This window comes from Pollicipes pollicipes, unplaced genomic scaffold, assembly GCF_011947565.3.
Source record: "Pollicipes pollicipes isolate AB1234 unplaced genomic scaffold, Ppol_2.1 Scaffold_4295;HRSCAF=5057_pilon_pilon_pilon, whole genome shotgun sequence".
In the NCBI taxonomy this organism is placed as follows: Eukaryota; Metazoa; Arthropoda; class Thecostraca; order Pollicipedomorpha; family Pollicipedidae; genus Pollicipes; species Pollicipes pollicipes.
In genome coordinates, this window is record NW_023596461.1 from 6,436,921 (window position 1) to 6,450,123 (window position 13,203).

The window sequence follows — 13,203 nt, forward strand, 5'->3', positions numbered from 1 at the left end:
AGCGGGTATACTTGCTGAGGTCGGTGTAGATGCTGGGCAAGTCCGCGTCGCCGCAGCCGCGGGCCACCCGACACCACGGCCACCAGCCGCTGCCGGCCGGCGGGGCCGACGGCCAGCGGACCGCCGGAGTTCCGGCGCGACACGCGTCCCGGCCACCGCCGGTCAGTCGGCTGCAACACAGCACAAGGCCACCGAAGCCGCCCGGGTACAGCTGGCGCACGAGCGAGTTGGGCGCGGCGCCGTCCAGGTGCAGGCGCTCACATTCTGGCCGGATCCGTCACTGTCACGTCCGCCTCCAACAGCACGCGGGACGGGCGGCCGGCAAACCTCGTCACGCCCCCAGCCGGCGACGGTGGCGCGCTGGCCGGGCCGCACCCAGCCCAGCTGTGCCGGCTGCTGTCTCAACGGCCGCCGACAGCGTCAGCATGGCCAGGTCGTTCTTATGACCGACACGCTCCGGGTGCACGACGACGCGCAGCACGTCCCGATCGGCGTGCTGGCCGTCGGCTGTGGTGTCGAGCTGGGTCTCACCGAGCCGCACCACCAGCTGACTGGGCGCCACGCTGACCAGACAGTGGGGCCGCCGTCAGCACGTGGCGCGAGCTGAGCAGTGAGCCGCCGCACAGCCAGCGGACCGAGCCGTCCGGCTGGCGGGCCCCCAGTAGCGCGATGAACGTCCACTTGGTCTGCCGCTCGCTAGGGAGCACCTCGATGCCAGTTAGAAACTAGCAGCTTGTTGCAGGCCATCTTACATTTCTGAGAATTGTTGCCCAGCGCTTTCCAACGCATCGAGCAGAGCCGGACTCAAGGCGACCTGTCAGCAGAAGAGCCCGCAGTAGCGACATGACAACCGGCAGAAAGAGTGGTGCCTGCTGTCCGCCATCCGCGCCTTATATACGGGCGGAGTACGCCGCCAACGTCGTCACGAGCGCCGCTTCAGCCGCTGCGGCGGCCGCCGGCGACACCCAGTCGGGAAGTACGGCTCCGCGGTCAGCCGGCGCCGCCGACACGCCGTATATACCTGGAAGGCGCTAGGTGCCGTCATACTTGACAAGCCGGGGCCTGGGGTCCCCCACCCGATGCGGAGACAAAAGCCGACGGGGAAGTTCGGCTCGGGAGATGCAATCTCGGATGCATCCAGCCACGACACGGCACCACAATAAACAGTCAGTTGCATTTCTGGCGCTCTGTTGGCATTGCGACAATGCTATCGTCTTTCGTAAAGGCAAACTTACGCGAGCCTCTCCCTGAAACGCTTCAAATTTCACAAACAAGCACAGGAAAGAGGAGCGTTGCTGTGATACACCGTTTTGATAATCAGAAGGTTGTTCGCTGTCCATGAAAATGCAGCCAGCCACTGGTAACAATACTGGCTCCGAGTGGGAACACAAACGATGCGTGGTTTTGTAGCGATAACTGTCAACGGAAACTTCTCTTTGAGGCATTTTGTGCTCACTCGGTGTGAGCAACTTTTAGCTTGGACTTTGTAAGGCGCCAACAAGGACGGGCTAACAGGTTCTAAGGAAGGGTACGCTTACATTTCACAGGCTAAAATACCGCTTGCATGATTCTTACAAATCATGGAGTGCAATATGTGCACGAACGAAAGCCTTCGACAGTGTAGGACTTACGTAGGGCTTAAAAGATATCATTGATTATCTTATCAACGTGCACCAACATAGTGACAGTGCACTGAGGACAAAGTTAATCCTATGAATGATCGTAAGGCTTGCATGCCCCCGAAATACCTGAAATCTTGTTCGAAAACAATCAAATTCAGTTCGTGACTAACGTAAAAATAGTGTTCCACATTTGTACGTGGTTTTGAACTGAAAGAGCCATCTTCAAGATCATTTGGTGTGGTTCACAATGCCGCCCATCTCAAGACCTGTCCTTCTAGTTTCTTAACTCAACGACCGCGAGGACTTACGTCGGACGTGGACGAGGACGTGCACACTGTTTTCGGGAGAATATTTTAAGGTCACCCAGGCATTCATGATATCATGATAACGTCATTGAAATCTTGTCATGCCATTAGCCGTGCGGCGACCGAGGCTAAAGAGATAAACTGTCGTGCCTTTCATTTCTGTCATTTGTGAACGTCATTTGCATATAAAGCGGCCGACAGTTGGCTCTTAGCCAATATTATGCATTACACAAAGAGGTATCAGACATTAAAGCATTGACGAGCATATTTACTAAACAGAGGAACCGCAATGCCTGAAGCAGTTTTCCCACTTGACGTACACCAGTAGTGATAACTGAGCCCATTTCTTAATATCTGATGCCTCTCCAAATGTCACACATCTTCTTTAAAAGCCACGACAAAATAATACCCGCAGTCCAATTTGAGAATTGGACGTAGTACCAGACGGTTTGACGTGGTCACACGTGTTGTATGATGAGCTGTTGTGCACAGCAAGATACACGCGGCTGAGGTGGGCTACTTGACAACAGCACCGTACGCATTCCGGCATGTGACTGTCACATGCCCCAAACCGACCAATGATTCACCAGCTGGGGCTCTGCACCCAGCTCTGAGAAACTGCAACGTTACGACCAGGCGCTGTCAGAGTCGGTAGCGGGCGGGGAATTCCGGGCAGTTTCTTGGACGCGTCATTTTCGAGTGCAGCGCTCTCCTTAGCTATTAGACGGGAAACAGCGCTGAGCACGAACTAGACTATTGCACGATTGTAAAATCAACTAACACAGTATTCAGTTGGACTAAAACGACTTTCCCTTGATATTTTCCCAGACTAAATAATCTACTAGGTCATCTTTTCACTAGTTGGTACAGTTAACTAGATCACACATCTCACTAAATGAAATGTTTCACCGGATAATTACACAGCACCGTTTGTTCGGTAGCTATGCTCTAGAGGCATCCGACCCTCAACGTTTGCTTCTTGCACGTCGTCCTGTTATTGCTCCATATCCCCCCCCCCCCCCACACACACACTCACGCCACTGGTTCTGTTACGCCCAACGGCAGCGTAACCGGCATTGCCTTGCGACGAAGCCATGTCTACCGCACAGTAATGACGCAGTTGCAGGTAGTTACCCAACCGCAGACATCGTGCATGACGATTACTGAAGACCTGTCAATGACGTCACACCAGTTCCGGAGATATCGGCATGCATATCTTCGACCATCACCGAAGACCATCGCATAAATTAAACGGTCATATCGAAACGCATGTGTTCACCTGAATGCTGCGGGGATATGGATCAAACCGGGAGTAGCGGCCGACACGGGCCGGGCGGGAGCGTGGATAACAGGCGAATCCTAACCTGGATGCGATCGGGGAAATGGATCAACTCGACCGTTGGCGCAGCGGTCCCGAAGTTGGTATTATGACCGCTTATGTGATCAGACCATGCAGCACAATATAGTCATGTAATGTGACCACAAACCCACATCGAATGACGAGCTCATGGCTGGCAGTACGCTCACTTATGCTATATGCCACGGATCCTGCCGTAGCTGCTCGCGGAAATACACAACACAGCCAAGGTCAGATCGGTGATTTGTCCTGCCTAGATGCATGCAGTATGAATAATTAATGGAATTCTTGAGCGGGTTATACCGCTAGTTAAGAAATCATAACTGCATTTACGTAGTGAACTAGACTACTCACAATCGACGCTGGAAACGCAACAACATGAGTCACTCACGTGTCTACACTCAAAGATTGGTGAATCGGGATGTAGCATGGAAACCTCTAAAACTAACCAATACGCGGGCTAAAATTTAGCTCATCACACGACTGGGAAATTTCCGATGTGATGGCAAATCTCTCCAAACTCCCAAACAAACCAAACAGGGCGCATTCTCTCTCATTCAGAGCAATTTCGGCGCAGTCGACAACATGCGCCAACAGCGACCTGTCACCTAAAGCGCTGTCTGATTTCTCATCTGAAGTAGAATTACCCCTATGCATATAACAGACCGCGACTTAACCCGAAAGAAAACGGCAGCGGAAGCTGTAGTTGAACACGGTTGCCAGAATTGATCCTTATGTGTAGTTTGTGTATCATTACGTGTAGTATGTGTAGTATCATTCCATCAATGAGTCCAATGAAGAGAAGGTCTTAAACGCAAGCACGCGTGAAATCAACGCGCCATCTTAAATTTCATATTATCTATCACAGACAGAGGCGCATTTTTGTTTGTCTCCTTATATCTCTTTTCTAAGAAGGTGGTTCAGAAGGTGGAACAAAGGATCAAGCTGGATAACAATTAACAAGTCGAGAATGCCGAATGTCTGTTCTAGGAATTATCCAAAAAATTGAACAAATTTGATAGGCGAAAATAGACCGTAGAAGTAGGCCGGTATAGTAGTAACGTGCCGAGGCAGCGCGAGAACAGAACACGACACACCGGGCGTCAGGTCAGGACAGATCGGTGTACCGACGTCAGGTCAGGACAGATCGGTATACCGACGTGAGGTCAAAGCAGATCGGTGTACTGACGCCAAGTGAGGATCGATCGGTGTGCCAACATAAGGTCGGGACAGATCGGTGTACTGCCATACGGTCAGGACAGAGCGGTGTACCGACGCCAGGTCAGCACAGATCATCGTGTAGACATCAGGACAAATTGGTGTACCGACGTTTGGTTAGGACAGACCGTTTTATCGACGTGAGGTCAGGACAGACTGGTGTTTGAAAAGGACGGACTGCTGAATTATATGGATGGGTTCACTTGCAGTTAAGAGACAAAACAGCAGTTTGTGCAATTCTTACAAATCAGGGAGGGGAAAATGGACACGACCAAAGCCTTTCAAAGGGGGCAATTTATATCTTGTCCACAAGACGTCATTGGTCATTTACTTCCAACATGGTCACGCTGCGCTGAAGATAGCTTTATATTTACGGATCATTCTGTGCTCGCATGTGCCATGATACCTGAGAGGCTTGTTCGAAAATGAAAAAAATCGGCTTACAACTAACTTAAAGCTATGAAGAAACCAGTTACACGCCAACAGATTCCACAACTGAACGTTATACCAGCGGGTCCATTGGAGCCACACATCTTGTGTGATAAGCTGTTATGCATAGTAAGACATAACAGGTGTGGTGGGGCGGCCGGCAACATAACCCGACGCCTGCCCGCGTACGACTGTAAGTCCCGAACCGTCCCATGATTCACCAAGTGGGGTTCTAACCGCAGCTCTGACGAAACCCGACGTTACGGCCGGGCGCTGTCAGAAGGAGGTAACGAGCGGGGCGTTTCATGCCTTCCACGCCTCGCTCGTCTTTCCAGTTACCTTACGTGTCTTCCCTCGCCGAGCAGAGTTTCGAGTCAGAGTCCAGAGCCGAGTAGTCAAACGTCGCGTGTTCATAAGATGTGGTCCTGGCGTGGTGAGATGGCACACCAAAGAGATTCCGTGACTAAACAAACACCTCTGCACGTGCATGGAGATGTTGTCGGGAGAGTGACGTTCGAAGCAGCTCTGGTTTTCTTCATGCTGCACTTAAACCTCGTCCGACTCCAACGCGGACGAAGGAAGACACCAGCGTGCAGACCGTGTGTTGTATTAGCAAATTCGGTTTGATACATGTTCGGCGTATCAAGGGCTTTTGACAAAGCCTCCAGCTAGCGTGAGAAGCGCATTTTCAACAAAGCTAAACAGAGCATTGGTCGCGTGGCCCGCCGCTGATGGGACATACGTCACTGGTGCTCTTTCCTGCGAGCCTGGAGAGGAGATAGGAAGGAGCTGATTCGAAGCCGACGCAGGAAAATAATATTGCATGAAGGTATACCGATATGTTAAGTAACTCACCTGTCAGTAGTCGTTTTAGCTTCCACATTGTGACTAGTCATGTCCATTATTTTGTTTAAAGACTTCATGCAACGTGCAAACACTCTCAAAGCCTGCATAAATAATGAGCAGATGTTGTAACGCGGAAACAATTACACCTAACAAGACGCACGTTAGACCTACTTAAAACCAATCTTCCCGCTGCCATAATGAGCATCTCTGCGAATCTATCAATCAAGTCACGCACTGATAACATTCGAACACAATCTTTCGCGCTCAACATCGCAGCCTAAGCTTTACTGAGAGAGCTTAGGTGGTCAACATTGAGGCTTTACAACGTACTCAGCTGCTGAGGCTATATGGTGCCGCTTGCCTCTCACCTTGGCGGGAAGGGCGAGCGCCGCTGGGATTTATCTCCGCAGTTCTGTTTTTTCCACACAAAAAACGCGATTCAGCCCTCTGATCTAAGAAAGCTTAGGTCAATAGGCTGAATCGCGTCCAAGGCGTTTTGGAACGCTTGATGTAATACAAGTGTGTCGTTCAGCTGCTGCTCTATCCAGTTGGTATACTTGCTGAGGTCGGTGTAGACGCTGGGCAAGTCCCGCGTCGCCGCAGCCGCGGCCACTCGACACCACGGCCACCAGCCGCTGCCGGCCGGCGGGGCCGACGGCCAGCGGACCGCCGGAGTCGGCGCGACACGCGTCCCGGCCACCGCCGGTCACGTCGGCTGCACACAGCACAAGGCCACCGAAGCCGCCCGGGAACAGCTGGCGCACGAGCGAGTTGGGCGCGGCGCCGTCCAGGTGCAAGCGCTCACATTCGGTCGGATCCGTCACTGTCACGTCCGCCTCCAGCAGCACGGAGGACGGGCGTCCGGCAAACCTCGTCACGCCCCAGCCGGCGACGGTGGCGCGCTGGCCGGGCCGCACCGAACCCAGCTGTGCCGGCTGCTGCCTCACGGCCGCCGACAGCGTCAGCATGGCCAGGTCGTTCTTCAAACCGACACGTTCCGGGTGCACGACGACGCGCAGCACGTCCCGATCGGCGTGCTGGCCGTCGGCTGTGGTGCCGTGCCGGGTCTCACCGAGCCGCACCACCAGCTGACTGGGCGCCACGCTGACCAGACAGTGGGCCGCCGTCAGCACGTGACGCGGGCTGAGCAGTGAGCCGCCGCACAGCCAGCGGACCGAGCCGTCCGGCTGGCGGGCCCCCAGTAGCGCGATGAACGTCCACTTGGTCTGCCGCTCGCTAGGGAGCACCTCGGTGCCATTAGAAACTTCAGCTTGTTGCAGGCCATCTTCATTTCTAAATTGTTGCCCAGCGCTTTCCAACGCATCGAGCAGGGCCGGACTCAAGGCGACTGTCAGCAGAAGAACACGCAGGAGCGACATGACACCGGCAGAAAGAGTGGTGCCTGCTGTCCGCCATCCGCGCCTTATACACGGGCGGAGTACGCCGCCAACGTCGTCACGAGCGCCGCTTCAGCCGCTGCGGCGGCCGCCGGCGACGCCCAGTCGGGAAGTACGGCCCCGCGGTCAGCCGGCGCTGAGTGCAGCCATGCCTGACAAGCCAGAATCTGGGATCCCCCACCAGATGCGGGGACGAAAGGCGGCGGGAAATGCTGGCTCGGGATATGCAAGCCATCTCCAGCCTCGGAGGCATCCAGCCACGACACCGTCGCGGAATGAAAGGTCTGTTGTCATGACAACTGTGGTATCGTCTTTCGGAAAGAAAAACCTGCACGAACATTTCCTTGAAACACATCATATTTTATACGCAGTTACAGCAAAGAGGAACGTTTTGGTGATACCACTTTGCTAATCAGAAGCTTGTTCCCGTCTATGAGAATGCAACTAGCCACTGACGGCAATGTTGGCTCAGAATGAGAACACTAACGTTGCGTGGTTTCGTGGCGAGAACTGTCAACAAAAACTTTCCTACTGCGCTCACTCGGTGTGAGAAAGCTTTAGTGTGGGCTTTGCAAGGCGCCAACAAGGCGGGCTGACGGATTCTGGAGAAGGATCCACTTACATTTCGCGCGATAAACAACTGCTTGTACGATTCTTACAAATCATGGAATGCAAAATGTGCACGAGCGAAAGCCTTTACCATGGCAGGACTTACATAGGGTCTAAAAGATATCATTGGTCATTAACATGAACCAACAAAGCGACAGTGTGCTGAGGACAAAACAAATATATATAAATGATCGTGAGCTTGCATGTGCCAAAATATCTGAGAAGCCTGTTCGAAAAAAAAATCAAATTCGGTTCGTAACTAACTTAAAGCGAGTTCCCACATTTGTATGTGGTTTTGACCTGAAAAAGCTACCTTCAAGGTCATTCTGCACGGTTATAATGCGGCCCATCTTAGGACTTACGCCTTTCTAGTATCTGAGCTAAACGGCCACGGAGATGTGCAAACTGTTTTAAAAAGGCCATTTTAAGGCCACCCAGGCATACGTGACACCATAATAACGTCATTCAAATGGTATCATTTCATTAGCCACGCGATGAGCAAGGCCAAAAGAAATAAAACTGCTGTGTCGTTTATTTCTGGCATTTGTGAATGTCATTTCCAGATGAAGCGGCCGACAATTGGCTCTCAAACAATTTTATGCATTGTACGATGTGGTATAAAACACTGAAACATTGAGAAGCATGTTTACTAAACAAAGAAGTTGTGCTGTCTGGAGCAGCTTTTTCCACTTTAAGGTAAACTAACAGTGATAAGTGAACCTATTTCCTCGTGCCTGATGCTTCCTTCAATATCTCCAACTGTGGCATATTTCCTTTAAAAACCATAACAAAACGACACGTGCCAACAGATTCAAGAACTAAACGTAATATCAGCAGCTTTAGCGGACTTGCATGTCTTGCTGTATAAACTGTTATGCACAGCAAAATTTAAACGGCTGAGGTGGGCTACTTGACAACAGCACCGTACGCATTCCCGCATGTGACTGTCACATGCCCCAAACCGACCAATGATTCACCAGCTGGGGCTCTGCACCCAGCTCTGAGAACCTGCAACGTTACGACCAGGCGCTGTCAGAGTCGGTAGCGGGCGGGGAATTCCGTGCAGTTTCTTGGAGGCGCCATTTTCGAGTGCAGCCTTCCCCGTAACTATTGGACAGGACACAGGGCTGAGCACGAAGCAGACTATTGCACGATTGTAAAATTAAGTAACACACTACTCGACTTTACCAAATCGCTCGTTGTTTTGATATTTCACTAGGGGCCCATGTTACAAAAAACGCCACTATCTGCACAAAGGTTCGACACCAAAAAATGAACGATATACTCCCAAATGTTACAAAAAAAGAAGGAGCGACCGTAAACCTATCGTTTTTCTCATGCTGGCGTTTTCTCTTCTTCTACTGACGTATTTTTCACAGACAACTCGGTTGGCGCATTGTGCATCGGAGCAAAGTGCCTTGCACGGGTTTGTGCGTTTGCAAGGGATTATCAATTTAGGGTAGTATTACGGCAATTTCAAATATATAATTTACTACATATTTGACGTATATCGTATGAAAAATCTATGTCTTAAACAAAAAATTGTGTCTTACAAGTAAAGCCTCTCGAATTGTATTACCATGAACCCTCCCCTTGAGACTGTGTTATGGAGGACGCTTACTGTGAAATGTGGTGTTATAACTGCACGCCTGTGCGGAAATTGTGAGAAAACTTGCAATTCGATAGTTCCGCGAGACGCGCAAGTGTGGGTCCACATTTATTTGACATATGTTTGCGAATCAGACGCTTGGAATGGGTGTGATCACTGGTGGTGCGTGCCAGTGACTTGGATTGTTCGTGATGTGATTGCAGGGCCTAAAAAAAACCGGCATTTGACGTAGACACGCCAGTTTTCCGAAACGCTCATCTGATCACATTGAAACTTTCGTCAATCGATTCCGTGCAATGAGGTGAGTCAAGTGGAGGCAAACTGAGACCTATTGAGACCCATGGGGAGCAAATTGACCCGAGCTCAAACACCTCGAAAACGGGAAGGAAAAATTTTACATGCAGATGCGGACAACTCAGATCTCAAAGCCTACTGGACCGATCACTGTGAAACTTCTAACACTGGATGCCCCACACCTGAGTCCTTCCTGCAATTCGAAATTTGTAGACCGTAGGTCAGGTCAAAAGTCGTTAAAGTTCACAAAATCGAAAACTCTTGCCTGCAGACGACTTATATAGCTCAGAACCTACCCAACCGATCACCGCCAAACCTCCACCATGTGATGCCCCATACCTGATTCCCTGCTGCGGTTCCAAATTTGGTGACCCTAGGTCAGGTCAAAAGTTAAATTTTACTAAGTCCAAAATTCTTGCTTGGAGACAACTCATAACTCAGAACCTACCGAACTGATCACTGCCAAACCTTTATCATTGGATGCCCCATACCTGATTCCCTTCTGCAATTCCAAATTTGGTGACTCTAGGTCAGCTCAAAAGTCGTCAAATTGCACAAAGTCCAAAATTATTGCGCGCAGATAACTTATAGCCCAGAATCTGCTACGCTGATAGCCGCCAAACCTTATCATTCAGTACGCCATCTACCCTAGTTATCTGTTGAAGCTGTAAGTATGGTGCCATCTACAATTATGTCCTTTCCTTGTTTGTTGCCAAGTTTGTTGTTGCCTTTTATGTTTGTTGCCAAGAAAATGTGCAGCTCGGTTACGCCGACCTTATGAGGTTAAATTTCTCTTTAGCGGAGGTGTTGTGCTGAAAATTATATGCTGACTTGTGCATGGTGTTGCTACCATTAACACTGCTAAGGAGAAATTCAACCTCGTAAGGCCAGCCTAACCCAGCTGCACATTTTCTTGGGAACAACATAAAGGAGAGGACATAGTTATAGATGGCACCATACTTGCAGCTTCAACAGAAAATTAGGGTAGATGGCGTACTGAATAGCAAGACTTGGCAGTTATCGGCGTGGTAGATTCTGAGCTATAAGTTGTCTGCACCCAAGAATTTTTGGCTTTGCGAAATTTGACGAATTTCGACCTGGCCTGGGGTCATCAAACTTCGAACTGCAGCATGGAATTAGGTATGGGCATCCAATGGTGAAGGTTTCACAATGATCGGTCCGGTAGGCTCTGAGATCTGTGTTGTCTGCATTTGCATGCAAAATTTTCCCTTCGCGTTTTCGAGATGTTTGATTTCAGGTCAGGTCTCTAAGTTGCCTCGCCATGACTCACCACATTACACGGAATTGATTGGTAAAGGTTTCAAGACGATAGGATGAGCCATTTCGGAAAACTTGCGTGTTTGCATAAAATGCCGGTTTTTTAGACCCTGCATGATGTGATGAGGAGAACGCGTGTGAGGTTTGTACTACTGAGGGAGAACATTGTTTTGGTATTTTTGAAGTCTAATGACTCCCAATGAAATGTGATACATTGATATCTACCTCTGTCTTTATGCTTGCATATGAACATGGCAAGGTGGTGATGCCAGACGGCCATAACAAACGCTAACATATCCTATGCTGCAGGGCTGGACAAAGCCAATTTGCCACTTCGTTTTCATCTTGTCAACGTGTTAATTCGTTTATTTATTTAGGACACAAGCATTTCATAGGTAAAAGTCTAATTACGCGAACAGTCCAGTTTTAAAAACAATAAATATGCGATGCACATAAATAAAAACCTAACCAAACACACACACACGCACACACACACACACACACACACACACACACACACACACACACACACACGCACACACACGCACACACACGCACACACACACACACACACACACACACACACGCACACACACACACACACACACACACACATAACACATAGTCGCACATCAAGTCATCGAGAGAACGTTCCACGTGTGCCTGCAAACCTAAACAATGCTGAAATGTTGAGGCATTACCAATGTTGAGCCTATTGAGATATTAGAACATGCAATTAATCCATTGCATGCCATTACATTAGCAATTCATTTTGACAGGGCAAGTCTGTGCGGCTCATTAAGGCACATGCTCGGTAAAGGCTTGCATGTTTTGTCTTTGTAAAATTGTCTGTGTCTCAAGAATTTTGAAAATATAGTGCTGTATTATAATGGATACACACAATACTGTCTATACACATTTTGTGTGCGAGCAAGCATTGCTTGTGAGTCGTCATTGTCATGCCTCCATAGAAATTTCATTGAAAAATAATCAAGTGATGTGGTGCGTGGCCTTGAAAGGTTGGTAAATAGCTCGGGCAACTGTTGTCATCTGGTTTTCCATGTTTGCTCATTTTGTTCAGAGCCTGTCTTTTAGTCACTGCAACTTGTGTGAGATGCTGGGTGCTGGGAAAGGTGGAAAGGTATTGCTGTCGGCTTCCTGGGTGACACTTAACAATATTTTTACCATGAGCATTGCACATACCTGCGGACTTGTCACGTCCTTACATTTCGCTTATCTCACCATAGCCACATAACTTGTCATTTCTTCAACCTTGCATAATATCAGCAGGTTTACAGTGGCATTTTACCACGTGTAATACTTCCTCGTTATAAACGTGTTATTATTTGTGTGAACAATACTTTGGAGTGGAGCAACCTGGTGGCTGCAGCATCTTGCAGGACTGTGAACGTATTGCATTCAGTGAAGCAGCCTACAGTTGTTTTTTTTTAGCACACTGCTCTTAGCTGTAAATGTTCTGGAGAGTGCAATCACTTTCAGGTGTGCAAAATGTTATTAACTGTTATTTTTCCATCACACCATTAAAATGGAATTAGTTAATATTGCATGACAGTACTGGGGAATATGATAGTCTGCTTCCTGCCGTGAAGTGTAGATATCTGCATGTGGCAACCTTACAAATTGTTCATATCAAGTATGCTGTTCTAAGAATTGGCCCGCATTTCGTTTTTCATGGCTACTTTCCGTACGTGGTCGCATGCCCTGGCAATGTGCTCAGTAAGGTGTCTTACCAATGCTCTCCCCGCAACGGATCATAAGAAAGGTGCAGGGTACTGCAGGAAAACATGGTTGGAACAGTATTGGAATAATCTTGGTTTCATTTCCCATCTTAAATAGCTGAAATGTCACTCCAAATGCACGAGTATCATGCCGCAGTGCACGAAACGTCGGGGTGGGGTAGCGTTTTTAATCTGACGTAGAATTTGTGGTCTCTTAACAACTACGGCGCGGTGCCGCGCCACAGATTGTTTCACAGAGGGTTTTATAATGCTCGAACAGCCCTGTTGTCTGCTTTTTCGTGACATATTTTTCGTGCCTTTGTTTTTTATCAGCCGGTTTACAGCATTCGGTGACGTAAAATCGAAGCAAAAAAAGAACGTCGGTGGCCTTCTTTTGTAACATTGGCGATAACCCATATAATTCCCTAGATTTTATAGTTCAACTGGACTTAAATGCTCTTTCCAATGATGCTTCACCTTATTTTATAAACAACTAGATC

The 13,203-nt window shown here is 49.2% G+C and overlaps 1 protein-coding gene across 1 annotated transcript in view; it reads left to right on the top strand.

The window, feature by feature from the left end:
• Window positions 1–442: 442 nt before the first annotated feature.
• The window catches only part of LOC119096599 (bestrophin-1), a 43,134-nt gene continuing 30,373 nt past the window's right edge, over window positions 443–13,203 (top strand). The window contains exon 1 of the mRNA XM_037219500.1: window positions 443–574. Coding sequence (XP_037075395.1) covers window positions 443–574 — 132 coding nt within the window. The remainder of the gene's footprint in view (window positions 575–13,203) is intronic.